This window comes from Candida pseudojiufengensis, assembly GCF_024610245.1.
Source record: "Candida pseudojiufengensis strain CBS 10847 chromosome Unknown scaffold11, whole genome shotgun sequence".
NCBI lineage: Eukaryota > Fungi > Ascomycota > Pichiomycetes > Serinales > Debaryomycetaceae > Lodderomyces > Lodderomyces pseudojiufengensis.
The window spans coordinates 9,733-31,088 of record NW_026261539.1 but is presented as its reverse complement, the minus strand read 5'-3'; the positions used below and the strand labels follow the sequence as shown (position 1 = coordinate 31,088).

At 27.7% G+C, this 21,356-nt stretch overlaps 6 protein-coding genes across 6 annotated transcripts; 3 read left to right on the top strand and 3 right to left on the bottom strand. All coding sequences in view use genetic code 12, as the record gives it.

Annotated features, from left to right (window-relative positions):
* Positions 1 to 709: 709 nt before the first annotated feature.
* On the top strand, positions 710 to 2,371 carry KGF55_004767 (uncharacterized protein; the record flags this gene model as incomplete). The annotated part of the gene is made up of 1 exon (XM_051759706.1): positions 710 to 2,371. The coding sequence occupies one exon, from the start codon at positions 710 to 712 to the stop codon at positions 2,369 to 2,371; it is 1,662 nt and encodes a 553-aa protein (XP_051612361.1).
* A 110-nt stretch (positions 2,372 to 2,481) lies between these two features.
* GCN1 (Gcn1p) lies at positions 2,482 to 9,975 on the bottom strand (the record flags this gene model as incomplete). The annotated part of the gene is made up of 1 exon (XM_051759704.1): positions 2,482 to 9,975. The coding sequence occupies one exon, from the start codon at positions 9,973 to 9,975 to the stop codon at positions 2,482 to 2,484; it is 7,494 nt and encodes a 2,497-aa protein (XP_051612360.1).
* Positions 9,976 to 10,775: 800 nt separating this feature from the next.
* On the bottom strand, positions 10,776 to 11,912 carry ZSF1 (Zsf1p; the record flags this gene model as incomplete). The annotated part of the gene is made up of 1 exon (XM_051759703.1): positions 10,776 to 11,912. The coding sequence occupies one exon, from the start codon at positions 11,910 to 11,912 to the stop codon at positions 10,776 to 10,778; it is 1,137 nt and encodes a 378-aa protein (XP_051612359.1).
* Positions 11,913 to 14,261: 2,349 nt separating this feature from the next.
* Positions 14,262 to 17,495, top strand: SGS1 (ATP-dependent DNA helicase; the record flags this gene model as incomplete). Its single annotated transcript, XM_051759702.1, has 1 exon — positions 14,262 to 17,495. The coding sequence occupies one exon, from the start codon at positions 14,262 to 14,264 to the stop codon at positions 17,493 to 17,495; it is 3,234 nt and encodes a 1,077-aa protein (XP_051612358.1).
* Positions 17,496 to 18,183: 688 nt separating this feature from the next.
* On the top strand, positions 18,184 to 18,747 carry KGF55_004763 (uncharacterized protein; the record flags this gene model as incomplete). Its single annotated transcript, XM_051759701.1, has 1 exon — positions 18,184 to 18,747. One exon carries the CDS (start codon positions 18,184 to 18,186, stop codon positions 18,745 to 18,747), a length of 564 nt encoding a protein of 187 aa, XP_051612357.1.
* Positions 18,748 to 19,533: 786 nt separating this feature from the next.
* Positions 19,534 to 21,102, bottom strand: KGF55_004762 (uncharacterized protein; the record flags this gene model as incomplete). Its single annotated transcript, XM_051759700.1, has 1 exon — positions 19,534 to 21,102. One exon carries the CDS (start codon positions 21,100 to 21,102, stop codon positions 19,534 to 19,536), a length of 1,569 nt encoding a protein of 522 aa, XP_051612356.1.
* Positions 21,103 to 21,356: the final 254 nt, after the last annotated feature.

Below are 21,356 nucleotides of genomic sequence, written 5' to 3'. Positions count from 1 at the left end.
CGCACTAAGATCGCACGAACGAATTGAATAATGTCTCAACCCTTTTCTCTTACACAACCAAATTGTCGTATTCTCATGGTTATGTATACTAAGACATTTCTCAGGAGGAGTAAAATTCCGAGAGTGTTAAAAGATTAATAAAAATATTTTCCCCATACTTTTATTATATTAAGATATGAGTATTCATACACTTCTAGCTATTTATTTGTATTGAAAAATGTTAGTGTATTCAACTAAAATGAAGTTGGACCAGTCCGTGTGTTTTTCTTCCGTCCAGCAATCAATCTATAGTTATCTGCTTTCTCATAGATGATAGGTTATGCTTCGCTGATTTAGTTTTATTTTTTTTAGTTTTTGTAAAATTTCATTTTGATGATTTCTTTTTTTTTTTTTTATTTTTAAATTTAAATTTGTACAACAAAATAAACAACAAACAAAATTAATATACACATACAAAAAAAAATATACACATTATCAATCACTTTTTATTCATTTTATTCATTAGCTGGGACAGTTATTACCACCAGACCAAGATTTAATTCAGAGTCTTACCATTACCTACTCCATTACATTCAGTCGTTCAAATTCAAGTTTGCATTATTATCTCTGTAATATTATACATACTTTTTTTTTTAATTTGTATAGGTATCAATCATCAAAAATTTTCAAATAACAACAAAAACAAGAGTTTATCAATAATACTGTCATCATGAATAATATATTACTAGATCATAATATCAATAATCATACTTCGTATCATCCTCAACAAGAATCTCAACATTCATCACAAGATTTACTTCAATCTCATCAAAATTCTCAAGAAAATACATCTCAATCCCCGCAAAATTTAAAATCTTCTTCACAAATTAAAAGTTTTAAAACAACAAACAATAATAATAATATGAATACAGACCATATACCTGATTCAACATCATCTCAGTCAAACAACAATACAAATACAAACACATCATCAAAAAATAAAAGAGATGGTACAAGACCTTATAAATGTCCTCATTGTGATAAAGCTTTTCATAGATTAGAACATCAAACAAGACATATAAGAACTCATACTGGTGAAAAACCTCATATTTGTAAATTTCCTGGTTGTTCAAAAAAATTTAGTAGATCTGATGAATTAACAAGACATTTAAGAATTCATACAAATCCAAATTCAAGAAAGAATAAGAAAAATGAAAAAGTTAAAAATGAAATAATATTTAAGAATAAAGTGGTACTGCAACAACAACAAGAAGAATCGCAATCACAAGAACAACAACAACAACAACAACAACAACAACCTCAAACACAACCGCAGACACAACAACAAGTACAACAACAAGTGCAACCACAAACACAACAATATCCCACTCAAACTGCACAACCTTCATCATTAACTTCTCAAATAAATACAAATTCAAGTCCACCATCTTCCCCACCAAGTACAAATTCTTCAATAATATATCAAGATCCAACAATAAATTATAATGACTTTACTACTTCCAATAATAATCAAAAATTCAAATTATCGCCGTCAAGAGATACTCAACCTTTAACACCTACACATACTCCAACTTTTAAGCATAAACCAAAACCATTTGAAACACCTCAAATCTTCACTTCTCAAGATTATCCGATGAAAAATAAATCAACAGAATCTTTAACTATAGCAAAACATCCTTCTAGCATAGATATATTAGCACTGGCAGCAACACAAGAATTAGAAAATTTGGAATCATCAAAATCTTTACCATCATTAGTAGATCATTTTGGTCAACAAGTTAAACCAACAAAATTACCAAATAATAATTTCAATAATCATACACATTTAACTCATAGTAATAGTAGTAATCCAAATTTCAATTTCACTAAAAAATTTGCTCCTATAACAGATAATCAAAGTTTTGAAAATTTAGAATCATCAAAATCATTACCATCATTAGTTGATTTATTTGGTCAATCAGGAGTTTCAAAATTTATACCACTGAATGATTATAATAATAGAGAAAAAGCAAGTTTTCAAATTAATGATAATTTACAATATCTTTCAAATGTTGCAACAAGATTTTCAACAATTTCAAGAATGACTCCATTAGAACAACCAATAGCAATTAATCGTAAATCTCATATTTCTCAAGATTCTGATATTGATTATTTACATCAAAAATTAAAAAGATCAAGACCAAATAGTCCTAAATTTTATCAATTTGGTAATAGGTTTGGAAGTGGTTCAAATAATAATAATAATGGTGGTAATCATACTAATAATAATACAATACCTAATTCTCCGATTTTAGGATTATCTACAAATTCAACTCCTTTAATGTCCACTCATAATAGTAGTACAAATTTAAAAGCATTAGGTCCCGGTTAAAAAAAAAAGATGTAAAACTACTGTTAAAATTTAATAATAATAAATATTTTGTATAATTTAATTACATGTATTTATGAAATCTATTAAAATATATAAAATCAAAAGGGGTATCAAACTCCAACTGACCAAATTTCATTTTCATCTTCAATTCTATCACTATATAATGTTTCTTCATCACCTCCTTGTTCAATTCTTTCTCTTTCAACATTTGCTAATCTTACAGCTACTCTTTTTGTATAATCACCAATTGATCTAGGTATTATTGTTGTTCCAGTTATAGTTTTAATTTCATCTCCTTGATTTTTAAACCATTCATCAAATTTAGTTAAATTGTTTTCAACAATATTAAAAATATCAAGATATGCTTTTTCAGCTGCTAATTTTATTGGAATTATTGGATCACGTACAGATACAAATATACTGGGAACAATGAAATCAAGATATTCATCTGGTATATTAGTTTTATGAGCAACACTTCTAATAACTATTAATGATAATCTTTTAGTATCTGGAGATGATGAATTTGGATCAATAATATTTTTTGATAATTGTTTAAATAATTCTTCATTTTTGGAATCACTTAATAATATTTTACCAATTGCTATAGTTGCATTATCACTAATATAAGGATTAGAAGAATTTGAACATTTTATAATAAATTCAATAACATCTTCATTATTTTTAATTAAATCTGTTGCATATTTTAAAAATGAATTTATTGCTAAAATTGAAAATTTACTTTCGTTATTGATTACTTTCTTTTGTAATAAATTATTTGTTTCTTCTTTTGTTAATACATTAGCTAATGAACCTAATAATTTTGCTGATGATATAGAATCAATACTTTCTTCTTCTACAATTGATAATAAATTTGTTTTTGATGATTCATTTAATAATTCACCTTTTTGTTCAACTACTGCTAACATTCCTTGTAACATTGATGCTTTAACTCCTTGATCTTCAGTAGTTTTAGCTGTTGAAACTAATTCAGTAATTAATGGATCTACTCTTGGTTGATGTTTAATTAATGTAGTTAATGCAGTTACTGCTCTATTTCTTAATGTTTCATTTGATACATCACCTAATGAACGTATAAAAGTTCTTTGTAATTGTGGTATAAAAGGTCTTAAAAATTGAGGAATTTTGTTTAATAAATTATTTAATGCAACTAAAATTGCTGATTTAATATTCGATGCAACTTTTTCTCCAACAACTCTAATTAATGGACCAGTTAAAGTAGTTGCTAAAGTTCTTAAATTATCAGCTGGTGTTTTTTCAATAATATCTGCTATAGCTAATGCGGAGGACTCTCTTTGGTCTGATGTACCATACATTAAACCATGTAAAAATACAGGTAAAATAGAATTTGGACCTTTTGGTAATGCAAATCCAGGGACAAAAACTCCAGTTAAATTTAATGCTTGATATGAAGGTTTAACTAATTTTTCCAAGATTTCTTTTGGTTGTTGTTTAATTAATGAAGTTAATGAATCCATTGATCCTTGAACAACTTTTGGTGATGGATCACTTAATGATAAAATCATTTGGAAAACAATATCTTCTAAATACATTGAATAATCTAAAGTTGCTTCATTAAAAAATAAACCTAATTGACTAAAAATTATTTCTCTTACTTTTGGATCTTCATGTTTCATTAATGATAATAATTGTTGCATCAATAAATGAGCTCCATCATCTTCAACAGATAATAAAACTTGATTAAATTCTTCAGATATATCATCATCACCATTAATCATTGCATCAATTAATGTATTTAATATAACTGACAATTTTCTATATAATGCTGTTCCTGCAACTGATGCTAATGAAGCTAACGCTAATGCATCTACTGGTTGTTTTAATAATGATGGTAATGTTATTGGGAAAATTATATCTGATTTTGAAGCCATTAATTCTTTTAATGCAAATAATGAACTTGATGATGATGTTGAAGAAGATGATGAATTATTTAATTCTGAAAGTAATTTGGGGATAATTTCATCAATAACAACTTTACCAATTTGTTCATATAATTGTTCAAATGCTTGAGCTGCTGCATTTCTTGTTGGTTTATCTTGTTTAATTAAACCATCATAAATTATAGTAATAAAAGTATCTTGATAAGTTGTTAAACCTTCTAATGATGTTGATTTAATTAATTCAGTTAATGCCATACAAGCACCTTCTTGATCTTTAGCATTTTGAATAGATGGTAATAATTGTGGTAAAGCATTTGCACCAACACGACGAACCATATCACCTAAAGTTTGAGCAGCTATAGTTCTTTGAGTTTCATCATCTGATGCTAATTTTGTAACAATAATTGAAGTTAATGAAGGTAATATTTCTTTAACTGTTCTCGGAGTATTTGAAACAAGAGCTTTCCAAATATCAGCACTTGCATTTCTAACAATTCCTGCAACATCTGAACGACAAACAAATAATGATGCCAATATTCTATCACGTCTATCTTGACCCAATACTTCAGCCAAAGTTTTATTAACCATTTGATCTTCAATAAGTTCATTTTTACCAGAAAGACCAGTAATTTGAAATAATAAATCTCCTGTAAGTTCCAAAGATGAAAGACGAATACGATATGATGTATTTGATAAACCTTCTTCTAATTCTGGTAATAAAAGATCAACTGCCTTTTTAGCATAATTTTTAACAATTAATCTACCAGCTCTTAAAGCAGTTTCTCTAATTTCTTCATCTTGATCAGCTAAACCATTTAAAATTGGTGGAATAATTCTACTTAAATATGGTGAAAATTGTGAACCAAAACAAATTGGTAAAAATAATAGTAATGGTATAAATCCAGCCCTAATTGAAGCTTTTGGTGAAGTTGATGATGATATAATTGATGGTAATAACTCTTCTAATTTATTTACACCAAGACCACAAATAACTTCAGATAATGCTTGAGCTGAACCAAGACGATCACCAGCTTTATTTTCATCTTGTAATGTATCTATCAATTTTGGTATTAGTTCTGGGAATTGATCTTCACCTAATTTTTCAACTAATGAACCTAATGCTCTTGCTGCAGTTGATCTTGTTGCTGGAACTGGATCAACCATAGCAAATTCTAATTCTTCAACTAATTCATTTAAGTATGGTTTTAAATCTTTAGAATCTACTAAAATTGCCATATTACCAACAATTTGACATGCTTTCTTTTTAGTAGATGCTGATCTATCTTTCATAGCACGATGAATAACATGAATAATTAATGCTAATGAAGAACTATCAATATAATGAACGAATTGAGTTTTAGTTAATTTATCTAATGCTTCATCTAAATGTTTTGTTGGATCACCAATAGCATTTATTAAAAATGGAACAATTTGTTGAATTTCTGGATTTCTTATAACTTCACCAAATCTTTTAAGAGATTGTTCAGCTGCTTTTCTAACTTCTTTATGTGTATCATTTAAAACACCAACAATTTCAGGAATGATTATTGATAATGATGCTGATAATTGTTCTGGATCTAAATAAGCCATTGCACCTAATAATTCAACTGATCCCTTTTTAGATCTCCATGCAATTTCATCAAGGTTTGATATAGCTAGTGGAATAAGTTTTTTAACACCAAATGATGTAGTATTTTTCATAATTTCCTTTGCTGCATCATCAGTTGCAATTCTAACTTCATTTTGTGCATCACCTAAACTTTTTAAAATAGTTGGTAATATTTCAAATACAAATGGTTCAAAATAATTACCTAATAATTTGGAAAGTGCTTCAAATACTAATGAAACTGATTCTCTCTTAGTGGCATTCTTTTTATCATCAGATGCATCTGTTAAATTTCTTATCACATCAATTTCAGATAATGCTTTAACTCCATGACCTTTGACAAGACCAGCAATTCCATAAGCCGCACCACGACGTTTTGTTAACGTTTTGCTATCAAATAATTTATCAAACAAGGTATCAAATTGTTGTTGAAGTTCTTTTTCAAATGATGGAACTAATGGAGCTATACATTCAGCCACCGCAAATTGAACGTTTGGAGTATCTAATGATTTCATTAATCTATCAAAAATAACTCTTAATCTTGGATCAGAACTATTAAGATGTCTTGCTAATGATCCATATAAAACAACAACGGGTTCTTTAATGTTTTTAGATTGTAAACTTTCTTCGAAAATGTTTATTAAAGTTTCAACGTTTTTAGCACCATGAACTTTAACAGCTTCAATACCTGCATCTTGAAATTGTTGACGAACATGTTCATCTTTATCACCTAATGCTTCATCAACTAAAAATTTGAATAGTTTTTCAACATTTGATGAATCGGTCAATTTTGGTACGAGGAATTTTAAAGTAAATGCAATAGTTGATCTTTCTTCCCAACGATCTCTTTGATCAATAGTTGATTTTATCACTAATCCAAATTCATCTAATTTTGGAGCAGGTGGAATTTTCTTTTCAATATAAAATTTAAATAATTCATCAAGATTTAATTCAGTTTGTACTGCAGCATCTCTATAAGCTTGAGCTACTGATAATCTTAAACCAGCATCTTTCAAGCCAAACAAATCAAGCAAATTTGTAGTATCTTGAGTTTCCAAATTATTATCTTCCCATATAGTTTGAGCAAAATCTTGACAATTATTATCAGTATCATAAGTTTCAACGAAGATTTCTTTTGAATAATTTGTCAATTCAAACTCTGAATCAATACCTTCTAAAATAGTTGATCTTACAAACACATGAGGAGAAACAACATTACTTAAAATTAATTGTAAATCTTCATCTGATATTGTAGTAGCAATATATTGACAAAGTGATAAAAAGCATTCTTTAACTAATTTTGATTTTGATGGTATGGACATTAAAGATATTAAAATTTTCAATATATTAGTTCTTGGGATACTTGAATCTGAAAATAATTCAGCATGAGCATTAACAATTTCAACACATAATAAAAGATGTTCTTCTTCTGGATCATTTTCAACAAATTCTGAAGTAACTGCAATTTTTTTAGAATTTTTAAAAGCTGCAATTTGACCAATTTCTAAAACTTTAATTAATAAGGGTAAAATATATGATAATGAAATAGCATCTAAAGGATTTTGATCACTTAAAATTTTCACACGATATAATATCCTTCCTAATAATGATTGTAATGGTTCTTCTTCTAAATCTTGATTTGGTAATTTAACATTATATAATCTTAAAATTGCAACACCAACAAAATATTTTAAATTTTCAAATCTATCACTAATTAAAAATGATAAATTTAAAAAAGTTTCAATACTTGGAAAAAATGAACCTTCACTTATAGCTAAATCAAGTAATTTTTTTACACTTATTGGAAACCAAGAATCAGCTCCATTATTTATAAATTTAGCTTGACTTGCAAGTTCTTTAATTAATTGTATAGCATAATTTACTTGATCTACTGTTGTTTTGATGTTTGATCTTATATCAGATTCTTTTTTAATTTGTTCATTAACTAATTTTTTCTCTTCAAGAGTTAATTTTTTAGTTTGTTTTAATTCTTTACTCATTTTTTCTTCCCATGCTTTTATTTCATAATCTTTTGAATTTTTATCTAAAGTTTTAGGTGTTTTGGATAAGACGTCAATTACTAACTCACCTTCTGTTCCATTATATATTAATTTAGATGTTTCATCTATTGGATCTATTGTTAAATATTCGTTGATTAAATTGGTAATAAGGTTCAGTTCTGGATTTATGAATGCTATTGTAGCAAGAGCTTTTATTGAATTTGAGTTTCTATTATTTACACATTCATCAAATATTATTTGATAATTCTGTTTAACTAATTCACCAATATCTATTTTATGTCCACTTCTTTGAATTAATCCAATCCAACCACCAGTGATATTAACTTTTGGATTACTTGCAGGGATGATTAACTTGATTGCATTTGATTTGACTTGATCAATTTCTTTGAGTTGTGTTAAAATAGCATAAACAACACTAAGTTCTTTAATGTTATAAATTTCAAAATCTAAGTTAATGGATTCTGTTATTATTGAATCACTTAATGATAAATTAACTTCAATTTCTTCTTTGAAACGATGTTGTGCAATTTTTTTAATTTCATATGGTACTTTCTTACCGGTTAATACATATAACCAACCTTTGGGTTCTTTATAAAGTGCATGAGTAAACCAAAATAAGTCAACTGTGTCTAATTTTTCATAAATTTTAGAATCTGATAAAATAGGTGATGTTTTGTGAGTTAATGTAAGAATGACAAATGCACAGGTTATAGTTTTAATTGATGCAAGTGGTGATTTTTCAATTGTTGATAAATTATCATCAAATACCTTTTTGAAATGTTGTGATTGATCTGGTTTACCTAATGCATGACGTCCATATTGATCAAACCATACTTTTTTAAATTTTGAATTAAATCCAGTGGTTAAAGTTTTAATGATCTCATCATCAAATTTATTAAGCTTGAAAATATGATATGAAAATACATCAACATAACTACTTAATGATGTTTCATTTTGTTCTTTACTTATTAAAGGTAGTATGAAAGATATAACTTTCTCCGAATCGGAATGAAATAATGATCTTATGAGTAATGATTTTTGATCTGCATTTGATGTTGATTTTATAGCTTTGAATATTTCATCACTTAAATCTTCTGATGATTTTTCAACAACTAATTTAAGTGTAGTGAAAGCATTTTGCCTTATATTTTCCTTTTGAGATTTGACTCCATTTATAATCGAGGATAACAATTTGGTTGAAATTGTTACATTTTTAAGATTTTTGAATAGGTATGGTAGGATAGTAAATGCATTTTCAGATGATCTTAGTATAGATTTTTCAATTGATGGTAGTAATTTTTCTTCAAAATTAGTTTCATTGACAAGTATTTCAATGCAAGACCCAAAATTTTTCAATTCCATATTTGAAACTAATGTCTTTCCCATTAGTACTTGATCAATATATATGTTTAATATTTCATCTTGATGAGTTTTGACTATTTCAATCGCTGATGGTTTGATAGCCACTAGATCAATACATGCCATACATAGTACACCCAATAAAGAAAAAGATTTTGATTTTAATATTAAATCCATATATGACTCATCATTAATTAAAGTGTCTGCAATACTATTCTTTGTAGCTATATTTGCAGCATTCACAATTCTATGAGAATGATTTTGACGATTTCCTTGATATTCTGTACATTTTATTAATAATTTGGATTGAATAGAAACATTTAAATCTGATAATTCATGATTTTTTGCTAATTCGATATTAAAACAATTAATCCATTGTAATAAAGTTAAATAATCTTTTATTGCTAATGATGTACCTGAAATTTCTTTATTTATAAACTCCACATAGATTTTAAAAAATCTATTATCTTTATTTCCAATTGAATTGAGTAATTCAATCACTGAATTTCTTGATTCTAAATCTGAATAATAATTATAAGTCTTTAATAATTCTAATACTATTAATTTTAAATCTATTTCTTGGATATCATTTATATTTGATTCTATACTTTTTATTATATTAATTCGTTCTTTTCTTGATGAACTTTGAATACCTTTCTCATAAATAGGTTTCAATTGCTCCCATGTATTCTCCAGCATTTATGAATCTTTGAAGGTAGTTGGTTGTAAAAGAATCTGATAATAATTTTTCAATGAAAAAAAAATACTGTATAAAATCAAACAAGACAAAAAAAAAATTTTCATCAGTTTATCTCCTTTTTCTTCTTCATCAACTATAACAGTCGATGAGGAAAGGTTAATATCCGTTGCAGCAACGAATCTAGGAGTTAAGAGGTGTGAAAGCTTTTTTGACTTTTGGGTTTGACTCAGTTTAATATTGGGCGCTGTGGAAGATATCACGAACCTCACATCACCACACAATCTTAGTGATATTATTTTATATTATTATCTGAGGCTGTTGTTGATAATAAAAACGAATTCTGCAAGTGATTGAAAGTCCTTTGTTATCCGTTTGTGTGCTAGAAATCTAGTCAACTTTTCGAAGGATAAGGATAAGGATAAGGATAAGGATATGGATAAAGCAATATCTTTGTTAAAATGCTGACTTCATTTCAAGCTGAGATAACGGACAACGAAAGAATTTTAATCAATTTGGCAGATTCTAGTTTCATGAACTTATTCAAATTGTTTAAAGATTTGGTACATCTCAAATAACTTTTACATATGGAGAAAGATCAGAGAAATTAATCAAAAAAGCGTTAATTGTCGTATATTTCATCAAGAAAATTCTCTATTAATAAAAGTAATACTAATACTAAATCAAAGTAATAAATCCAATAAAGTTGTAAAGCAAAAAGAAGAAGTGGACCCCAATATAATAAAAATAAATAGCAAAAGTAAACACCCATCATAAAAAAATCATTGTTTTTTATTTTGTTCTAATCACCATGTTTAAAACAACATCTATTTCCATATCTACAACTACCATATTTAGACCAATTTGAACAAGGTTTAGATCTCCATTTTGGAGGTCTTTCAATATATTTTAATTCTTGTTCTCCATGAGCAAATTGACATTTTAATCCATATGGACAAACTCCCATTCTCATATAAGCTTGACATAATTCTGTTTTATAAAGTTGAGTGTTTACTGGTTTTAGTTTAGCGTCTTGTTGTTGTTGTTGTTGTTGGAAGTGTTGCTGTTGCTGTTGTTGTTGGAGTTGTAAATTATCATCATATTGATTATATTCAATAATAGATGTTTTTCTTGATTGAATTTCTTCGTCTAATAAATATATTTGTTGCAATGTAGTTGAATTAGTAAATGGATCTGGTGATTGTAATTGATAATTAGTTTGTTGTTCTTGTTTCCATCCAACTTGTTGTAATTGTTGTTGTTGAAGAGATAACTGTGGCTGATTCCATAGACTTGAATTTAATTCTTGATGTTGAGAGTAAAGATTTTGTGAAGGCAGTAATGGCAGTTGAGTAGAATTAAAATTATTTGGTGATTGTAAAAATGGTTGGAATGTTTGAGTAGTAGGAGATGAATATTGTAAATTTATAGGAGAAAATTGCTGTTGTTTAAATTGTTGATTATGTTGGTGATTATGAAGAAAATTGTCATTGTTAGGTAATTGTTTTATAGTTGGAGGGGATTGAGGTTGAGATAAATAGTTTTCTAATGCGAAAGAAGTTTGAGAAAGTGGTTGTTGTGGTTGTTGAATTTGTTGTGATTGATTATGTTGAATATTAATGTCTTGTTTAATAGTTAAATAATCTAAAGAATCTGATGATGAATAGCTTTCATTTGATGAAGTTTGCCATAATTCTGGTAATAAATCATTTTTATTAAAGTCTATTAATGAATTTGAATTTGAAGTTGATGATGAAATTGAAGAAATTGATGAAGTTGTAAATTTTGAATCTTTTTTTAATTTATTAGTTGGAGTAATTGTAGATGAATTTAAATAATTTAAAAACAAATCATTGTTTTGATGTTTATTGTTTAATTTGTTTGAATTTGGATTTAGTTCTTCTTCTTCAAAAAATTCTTTCAAATTACTTGTAAACATCTTGAATTGATGGAATTTGATACTTTAAAAAAATAATTTAGTTTGGTATTTGAATAAATTTAAGTCTAACTGATAATTTATATAAATATATATGAGTTCTAATTTGAATTATGATTGAAATATGAAATGATATTTATGAAATTTAAAAGAAAGAACTATTCAATTATATAAAATTTATATTATTATGATATGTTGAAAAAATGAAAAGAAGCTTTTATATAAATTTAAATACTTAAGTTTCAAAATTTAAAAAAATAAAAAAATAAAAAAAAAAAAAAAATAAAAAAAAAAACCACACAAATTCAAAACGGCACAGAAGAAGATTGTAAAGTCAAAAATCTTCCCCTCCTTCAATTTGACTATGTTACCAAACATTGAATGACTTCTCATAGAGTTTACTCTAATCGAAATGAAAAGAGTTGATCATTAGAGGGGAATCTTTTTTTTGAGTATTTCTACCTGTACCCCCTTTCTTTTTCTACTTCTCAAGACTTAACCTTAGTATTCAAAACATAAGCTTAAATATTTTAAACCGAGAATTTTCTAAGAAGAATCAATTCCGATATTGTAATAGCAGTTACAGAATCAAATCAATTTAATCAATCACAGAACGGTTGTTATATACAGGATTTAATATTTGCAAAACAAAAGTTTTTATCTATTTGATCAGTAAACTTTAATTTATTCATAGTAATTAAAATCAACTTTAAACCAATAATGAAATAGTTACCAACATTTCAGGTTTTTTGAAATTTCGGTTTCATATATCTTTACATGAATACCACTAACCCCAGTTTTTATTCAATACTTTTTAAGAGCTGTAAAAGTTTTAGATATTCAGCTATAAATACTATTGTCAGCTCAATTTTTGAAACAATTTATAAACGAGAATATCAATATAAAATTTTAATTTTGGTATCAATGTACAAAAGTTTTTGGAAAAATTTAAAAGCAAGAGCATCGCAGAGTAAGGTGTAACGGAACTGAAAGACCGTTAGATATGTTTATAAAGTAATACTCTAAATTTTAATCCGTAACCATTAAATTCATAAAAAGTTATATAATTTGTTCTAAATTGAAATATTTTAATTAAGAGTTGTGCGGCGTTGAAATTTAATTATATCAATTTCGATTATCGGATTATTGATAAAATTTAATTTAATTGATTTCTAACAACCTATTTTCTTTTTTGTATTTTGATTAAAAAGAATACCAATCCAAATACTCCTTTCATTAATAAAAAAACTTATATCTCAAGTTTGGTCTGACTCTTAAGTGAAATTATTTGAAACTGGAGATATTCTGCATAGATCTCTCAAAAATTTGAAAGAACTCAGTGGTTAAATTGACAGCTCAAGATTCTCTCAAATTCTTTTCAAGCAAATTAGCTGAACTTGATTATTTATAGTTGGAAAATTAGTTTGATCAAAAATGGCTTATCGTTTGGTAGGTCTATACTAAAGTTTATGTGATGCTTGATACACTTTGAATTTATTGACTTTGAGGTTTTAATTTTTACTCCTGCTATAAGACAGATAAACTTTGCCAACGTCTTTTGGTCAGATTGCAATTAATTAGGATTGTAAAGATAAACTTTTTGCACAGGATCAGTAACTTGTAATAAATCTGCTTTTTCCATGTTTGGTTATACTACTTCTTACATAATGACATGGAATTGTACTAGGCTTTTCATAACCGCTGCTCTAACGCACTTCGTTAGTTCTATTTCTTTTTTACATCTTGGAACAACTCCACCAAAGTTTGCACCTTGATATCAGTTGAAAAATGAAAAATCAATCAATACAACGAAGAAAAATAAAATGGCTGCGAATTTTCCAAATTATTTTATTAGTATTGAGGTGCTCGTGACAATGTACCTCTAAATCGTGATGTATAAAACAACTGTGTATATTGTATTCAAGTTGAGTTTGGCCTATATAGGACAACATCATTTAACAAACTGTAGTATTTTCCTTACTTTTCATTGATTATTACATTTGTAACTCTAGTTTATGATTTTCGTGTGTTTATCAATCCTAGTACAAAACACAGACGCTGCTTAATAAAAAAGGATATTTTATGGAGAAAAGGAATAAAAAGATCTGAGCAAAACACTTGGATTGCAGTAGTAAGTAATCATCATAGTTCTGATGAATAGGATAGTTCTTCCACCACGACTGCTTGAAAAATTAGAAATCATGCTTCAAAAATTACATTATAAATTACTATACACTTATCTCCATTAAAATTTAGTTGCACAAAATCAAAATAAAATAAAATTAAAAACATTGAGAAAAGTAAACAAGTAAATTTTAAAAAGGCAACACAATTAATGAAGAATCTTAATATATGATCAAATCCAACAATCTACAAGAACAACTAGATTGGGCACGAAGTAATAAACCACATCTACCAAAACCTGATTTGTTGAGTAAGGTTTTAAAAAAGTACCCTGCTTTTACTCCAAATGTTCAAACATCCATATCATCAACATCATCATCATCATCAACATCCAATATAGGTAATACAAATGGAACACAAGATTCTAGAATGAGACAGACATCTGTATCTCAAGTTGGAAATTTATTAGTCACAACATATTCTCCTGATTCAAACAAAGAAAATGTACCACCTGCATCATCAACAACGAGAACAACATCAAATACTAATATTGACGCGTCATTTACTTCAACTCAGTCAACTTCAAGCAATAAAAGCAATCAAAGCAACAAAAACAATAAAAAGAAATCACAATCAGTACTACCTTTAGTTTCAAGATTTTTTAATCCTTCAGCACCTTCATCTCGTACACCACTTAATACACAATCAGAAGAAGTTATTGATTTAACTTTTGATCCAAGTCCTAAAAAAAAACGACCGTCAGAAGAATTAAATGGAACTACTAATAAAAGAGTAAAATTGAATAATGAATCTTCTAAATATAAAGAATTAATAAGTCTTCAAGATACAAAAATTAACTTGTTGGAAGAAAAATTTATAACAAGTGAATCAACATCAATTTCATTGGATCAGAAAAAAGAAATTTATAAAGAATTACAAAACAAAGTTGATGAGTTAAACAAAAAGATCAAAGAAATTAAAGATAAAGTTCAAGCAGATGATGAACAGGAAGAATTTATTATACATGAATCAGCAATGATGACAGATGTTATAGAAGATTCAGTTGCAGAAGCAGAAACTCAACAACAACATGAAGTTTTTAGAGCACCTGCAAGACCTGCTCGTATAGCTGAAGCAAGACAAATACTTGAACAAGATACACTGATACTTGAAGGAGAAGATAATTTTGGTGATCATACAATGGATGGATTAAAAACTCCAACTCAAGATCGTGATGATTATGATGATATGGGAAGTTTTATTGATGATGATGAAGGTCCAGTGATTGAAAATTCAGAAGATGAATTTGAACTGATTGTGGGAACTCAAACTATTCATAGAGTTGATAGAGATGAATTGGATAATATTAGATTATCACCAGATGTTGCAGAAAAATATGGAATAAGGTATGATGATAATAATAATGAGGATCATGAATATGTTGGTAATGATTCATATGTTGAAGATCAATTAGCAATGAGTAGTGATGATGATGGTAATGAAGAAGAAGAATTTGATGAAGTTGAAGAAGTTGATTTTTCCACACAATTAAATCAAGAAAGAGAAATTGATATCATTCTGATTGATTCTGATGAAGATAATGATGAGGTTAATAATGAAGAAGATGATGTCGAAGCAACTACTATTACTGATAGACCTAATATTAATGTCAACACTTCCACATCAATAGCTGAATCAATAAATGCAACTTCTGCATCAATGATCTCAAAACAAACTAATCAACCACAATCAATTTTACCACCATTACTTAGTATTGATACAGATGATGAATTTAGTGAGGAGGATGAAGATTTATTACATCTTATTAATGCGACAAAAGAAAGAGTTACTCCACCTGGTTCAGAATCTTTCATTAATGAAATCTATAAGGTATTAAATACTGTTTTTAAATTACAAACATTTCGTCCAAATCAATTGGAAGCTATAGTTGCATCGTTATTAAACAAAGATGTTTTTGTTTTAATGCCTACTGGTGGTGGTAAATCATTATGTTATCAATTGTCTGCATTAATTAAAGGAGGTTTGAATAAAGGTACTACTGTAGTTATATCTCCATTAATATCATTGATGCAAGATCAAGTTCAACATTTAATTCATAAAAATGTCAAGGCTGGTATGATTAGTTCAAAAGCAAGTAATGATGAAAATAAACAAACAATTAATTTATTTAAAGAAGGATTATTAGACATAGTTTATTTATCACCTGAAAAAGTTAACAGATCATCACAAATACAAAAAATTATAGGAAATTTATATGATAATAATAAGTTGGCAAGAGTAGTTATTGATGAAGCACATTGTCTAAGTTCTTGGGGACATGATTTTCGTCCAGATTATAAAGATTTATGTTTTTTTAAAGAAAAATTTCCTAATGCACCAATAATGGCTTTAACTGCAACTGCTAATGAAAGAGTTCGAATGGATATAATTCATCATTTAAAAATGAAAAATCCTGTTACTTTTAAACAAAGTTTTAATAGAACTAATTTATTTTATGAAGTTAGATGGAAAGCAAATGATCATTTACAAAATATTTTTGATTATATTCAACAACGTCATAAAAACAAATGTGGTATAATTTATTGTCATTCAAAAGTTTCATGTGAACAAACAAGTAGTAAATTAAATCAATTAGGTTTAAAAACATCTTTTTATCATGCAGGCATGACTCCAGAGGATCGTTTAAGAATACAAACTGATTGGCAAAAAAACAAACTTCAATTAATATGTGCAACTGTTGCATTTGGTATGGGTATTGATAAACCTGATGTTAGATTTGTTATACATTTGACTATTCCAAGAAGTTTAGAAGGTTATTATCAAGAAACGGGTAGAGCTGGTAGGGATGGTAAACCATCTGAATGTATAATGTATTTTAATTATAGAGATGGTAGATCGTTAATTTCAACAATTAAAAAGGATAGGGATCTAACATATGAAGGAAAACAAAATCATTTAGAAAAATTAGGTCAAGTTCTACTGTTTTGTGATAATAAAGTTGATTGTAGAAGAAAAATTGTTTTACAATATTTTAATGAAACTTTTAATTCAATAAATTGTAATAAACAATGTGATAATTGTAAAAATTTCAATCATGTTACAAGTACTTCAAAAGATTGTACAGAACATTCAAAAGATATAGTTAGATTAGTTCAATCAATTCAAGATGAGAAAGTAACTGTTGTTCATTGTCAAGATATGTTTAAAGGTTTGAAAGGTGGTAAAATTGGTAAAATGGGTCATCAAAATAATCCTTATCATGGTAAAGGTAAAAATCTTGATAAATCAGAGATTGAAAGAATATTTTTTAATTTAATTGGTGAAGGTTATTTAGAAGAATATCAAGTAATGAGAGGAGGATTTGCATCGAATTATGTTAAAACAACTAGAAAATCATCTAGATTATTGAATGGTCAATTGAGAATTCAAATAGTATTTTGAATGTTGTTTATTTTTTTGTTGACTTTATTCTTTTTGGAAAACATAGATAAAAGCTAAATTTGAAGCATGAGTAACTAGAAGATTACCTAATGTAAAGATCGATTCCGAATTAAAAATCAAAAGTGTTAAAAAAAAAATTGGAATGGAACTATTATATTATTTGACCGATTTTTATAGACTAAAATAAATAAATTGTAAATTGCATTGTTATTATATTAGTCATTATTGAAACAAGGAGAAATTGATACCATAATTAGTTGTGACTCATCACTAATCTATGCAATACAGAAGACTTCTCTATCAATTATTCGCTTTTTTCTTCTGATGTTAAAATATATATTTGTTGGCTCTTGTTCAATAATGATGAAAGATACTCATACGGCGATGAATAAAGTTGGTACAACCTAAGATAAGCTTTTTACTGATTGATTTGTTGTCCAACCTGTTAAATATCACCTACGTATTAAGTTTAAGATTATTATAAATTACTACTCCTTTGGATCTCATATGTTGTGTGTGACTAATTTCCATTCAAAAGTCTAAAATTAAAAATTAATTTATTTAGTGTCTTTAACTTCAACATTGTTATTATATAAAACCTGTCAAGTATCTAATGTCAACTAATATACATCCAAATGAGATTCCACAAAAGTCTAACACTAATTAGTGGTTCTAATCCTACATTCAAATGTTAAAGTCCAACAGTCCATTCAACGTTGTTTCGATTATATTAATCATCACTTACGCAATCAATGCAGTATCCGCTTGGGAAGCGGATTATTATGCTGGGGTTCATAATAACGGTACAATCCTTAATCAAGAACTAGAAGCTTTCTATAATTGCACTAAAAAATACTTAAATAGTAGTTTGGTTGTTGTGATTGGTGAAAAGAATGTGGTCGATGTATCTTATGACATATGTGTATCTACAAATTTAGATGATGAGACAATTTATTCGTTAAGGCAATGTTTGAGAAATACTGGGATTACTTTTATTCTTTACACCAATCCAACTTTAGTGGAAGAGAATTCTGAATCAAGAAGATATTTATATAGGGGCGAACCTATTGAATTTGAATTGGAGGAGCCAAGTTTGACTAGCTATTACGATTTTATAGGTGAAGACCATTATGTGAATGAAGGATGGCTGGAACCCACCATGTCACTTACCAAACAAACCAAGTACAACTGGATTACTAAATTTTTTCAATTCACTTTGTTTAAGATCAATTACAAATTATTATATACATAAATTAGAATGCATAATCGTTTATCTTCATTTTTGAACCTTTTCTGTCTTAGCAATATGCCAGACTCTGATGTGCTAGAGAATGTGGAAAAACTTTGCCCAACTTTCAATTATTTTTTTGTTTATCCTTTATTTATTAATGATCATTTACAACTATTTACTACCCATAATCAATAATGAAAGTCATCTAAGCAAATTAGAACACAAGCTACTAGGGCCGTAATTGGACATTCTAGTAAATATCTTCTATCTTAATCGGAAATACGGTACCATTTACTATTGAAAGCAATTCCAACGTCTAATTTCATTAGTAGTTCATTATCAATATGATTTTTGTCTATTGTCAAAATTTCTATCCACTCGAAGATAGTGTTATTGCTAATAAATTAACGTTTGTAGACAAATGTTTTGAGTCCATTCATTTCAAACGCCTTAGTGACTGGCTTTGACATTAGTAATACGCTAGGATCTGTAATAAAGATAGTTGGGTATTTGATAATGGAAAACAATGGTTAAAGGATTAAAATGTTTCCAATTTTGTTGTTGTCATAAATTTTATTCGGTAGGAAATGAAATTTGTCGTCAACAATATGCTTCTTGACAGATAGTCACTTATATGTGTAGAATGAAGGATTCTTACTAACTTCGTTTCTACAATGAGGTGAAATGTGAAATTTGAAAGTGCATTGTAACGACTTTCATTGATTTCAAATATCAATTACTTCAGCAAAAGTATACAACGATAAATTATTTATAGGTACATCCTGAGATCATAACCTTTATTAACTACTAACGATTAAAATGATAAATTCTACAAGACTCCAAAAATTTCTCATGTCCCAACAAAACTTTTAAAGTACGATTGTCAATTTGTGATGTATCGAAAAGGTCCATGCCATAAAGTTCTTCGATTGAATATTCGGTTTTCAAAATTATATCTAGCTTTCTTAAATTTTTATTATCTTGCTCATGCGAAGTTAACGTTCCCTTTTCAATCGAGATAATTTTATTTTTGAAAAAGTACGATGGCCACTGACAAGATATAATTTTAAAATAATCTGGACTGTATAATCGCAAATTCTCAGAATTAAAAAATATAGCATCAGAAGACAGACTCATAAATCGTGGCCACCAACATACTTTTAAGGCTGGGTTCTCTAGATAAAGTTTGGCAATTTCAGTGGCATACTCATCGTTAGCAATATCAGTACATAGTATCAATTTGTGTAAGTTTTTTATTGTAATTGAATCCAAATCTAAAGAATGTGAAAATAAAACTAAATTTCTCAAATTTGATAAGTTGGCATTGGTTAATATTTCATTGAACTCGAATTTTTGACAAAACAATTCATCTCCGTGAGATCTACTGCTATTATTGTAATTTAATGATAATGAATTTATTTCATCTGTATCAAAAAAATTCTTCAAAGTAAACAACCATTTTTTAGGTTCTGGCTTAGGTGGTTTCCAGCCTCTATTCCAAGTGTCTTCTAAAGATCTGATTTTACCCCAGAAGACCAAATCAAGTTTTTTCAATTTGCATTTTATTTTGTTCAATTTTGCAAGCAACAGTGAATCTGTTAAATCAATAAGAGACTCGAATTTTAAATGTAATTCTTCAAGGTTTTTGAATAAGTTGACCTTGTTGAACAATTCGATACTTTCTGATAAATTCTCTTCATCCTCATACTCTCTTACGTTTGATCCCGAAAATAAAAACTTCAAACTTTTGAGATTATCATACAAGAAATCAAATGACCCTTGATTATTTTTTTCCAAAAACAATGTATGTCCATAAAAGCCGGGAATATAATTTGGAATCAAAAAATCTAAACTTTTCAATACATCGTTAAAACAATTTTCGTTGTTCATATTAATTTGATTGTTTAAAAAAGCAAAACTAACATAATCTATATGTTTAAAATATCTAAAAGCTTCCTTCAAGAGAGCTGGCACCTTTTTTCTATCTTTATATGACATGTATCCAGTATATTCCACAGGGTGAACTTTTTCAATACTGAGATGTTGAATGTGTTGATTTCTGATCATTTTTTTTCTAATGATGTTACGATAAAAATTGTATGATGAAATGACGGTAAACTTTTTGGTAAAGTCATTCAAAATGTCTTTATGGGCTCTCCACTCGTAGCCTTCTATGTGTGTTTCACCATTTGTTTCACGACGGCTAGTTTCTATTAGTTTATCTTTGTGGTAAATATGGATATTTTTGTATAACTTTTTTTTGCCAATCTCATAAAATTTGGAATGCAATGGCATCAAGGACAAAGCCATGTGATGATTTATTTGTTGAAATATAATCTCCAAAACTTCAATTGAAAAATATATTAATTTCTCCATGTCTTGATAATATTCAAATTGTTGGTACAACGAGATGGCCTGAATGATATATTTTATTACTCCGTGAATTTAGTTTGACTTTGTGAAAAAAAAGACTCCTGAAAAAATTAGGAAAGTTTACCGAATAATATGTTCACCCATCAAGTTTTAAAACAACGTTTTTGTGTAAATCATAGAATTACGGTGATGTAGAAAATAAATGAAATCCAGCAAAATAAAATCTACTAAAATAAAATTGAGGTAGACGGTCATTC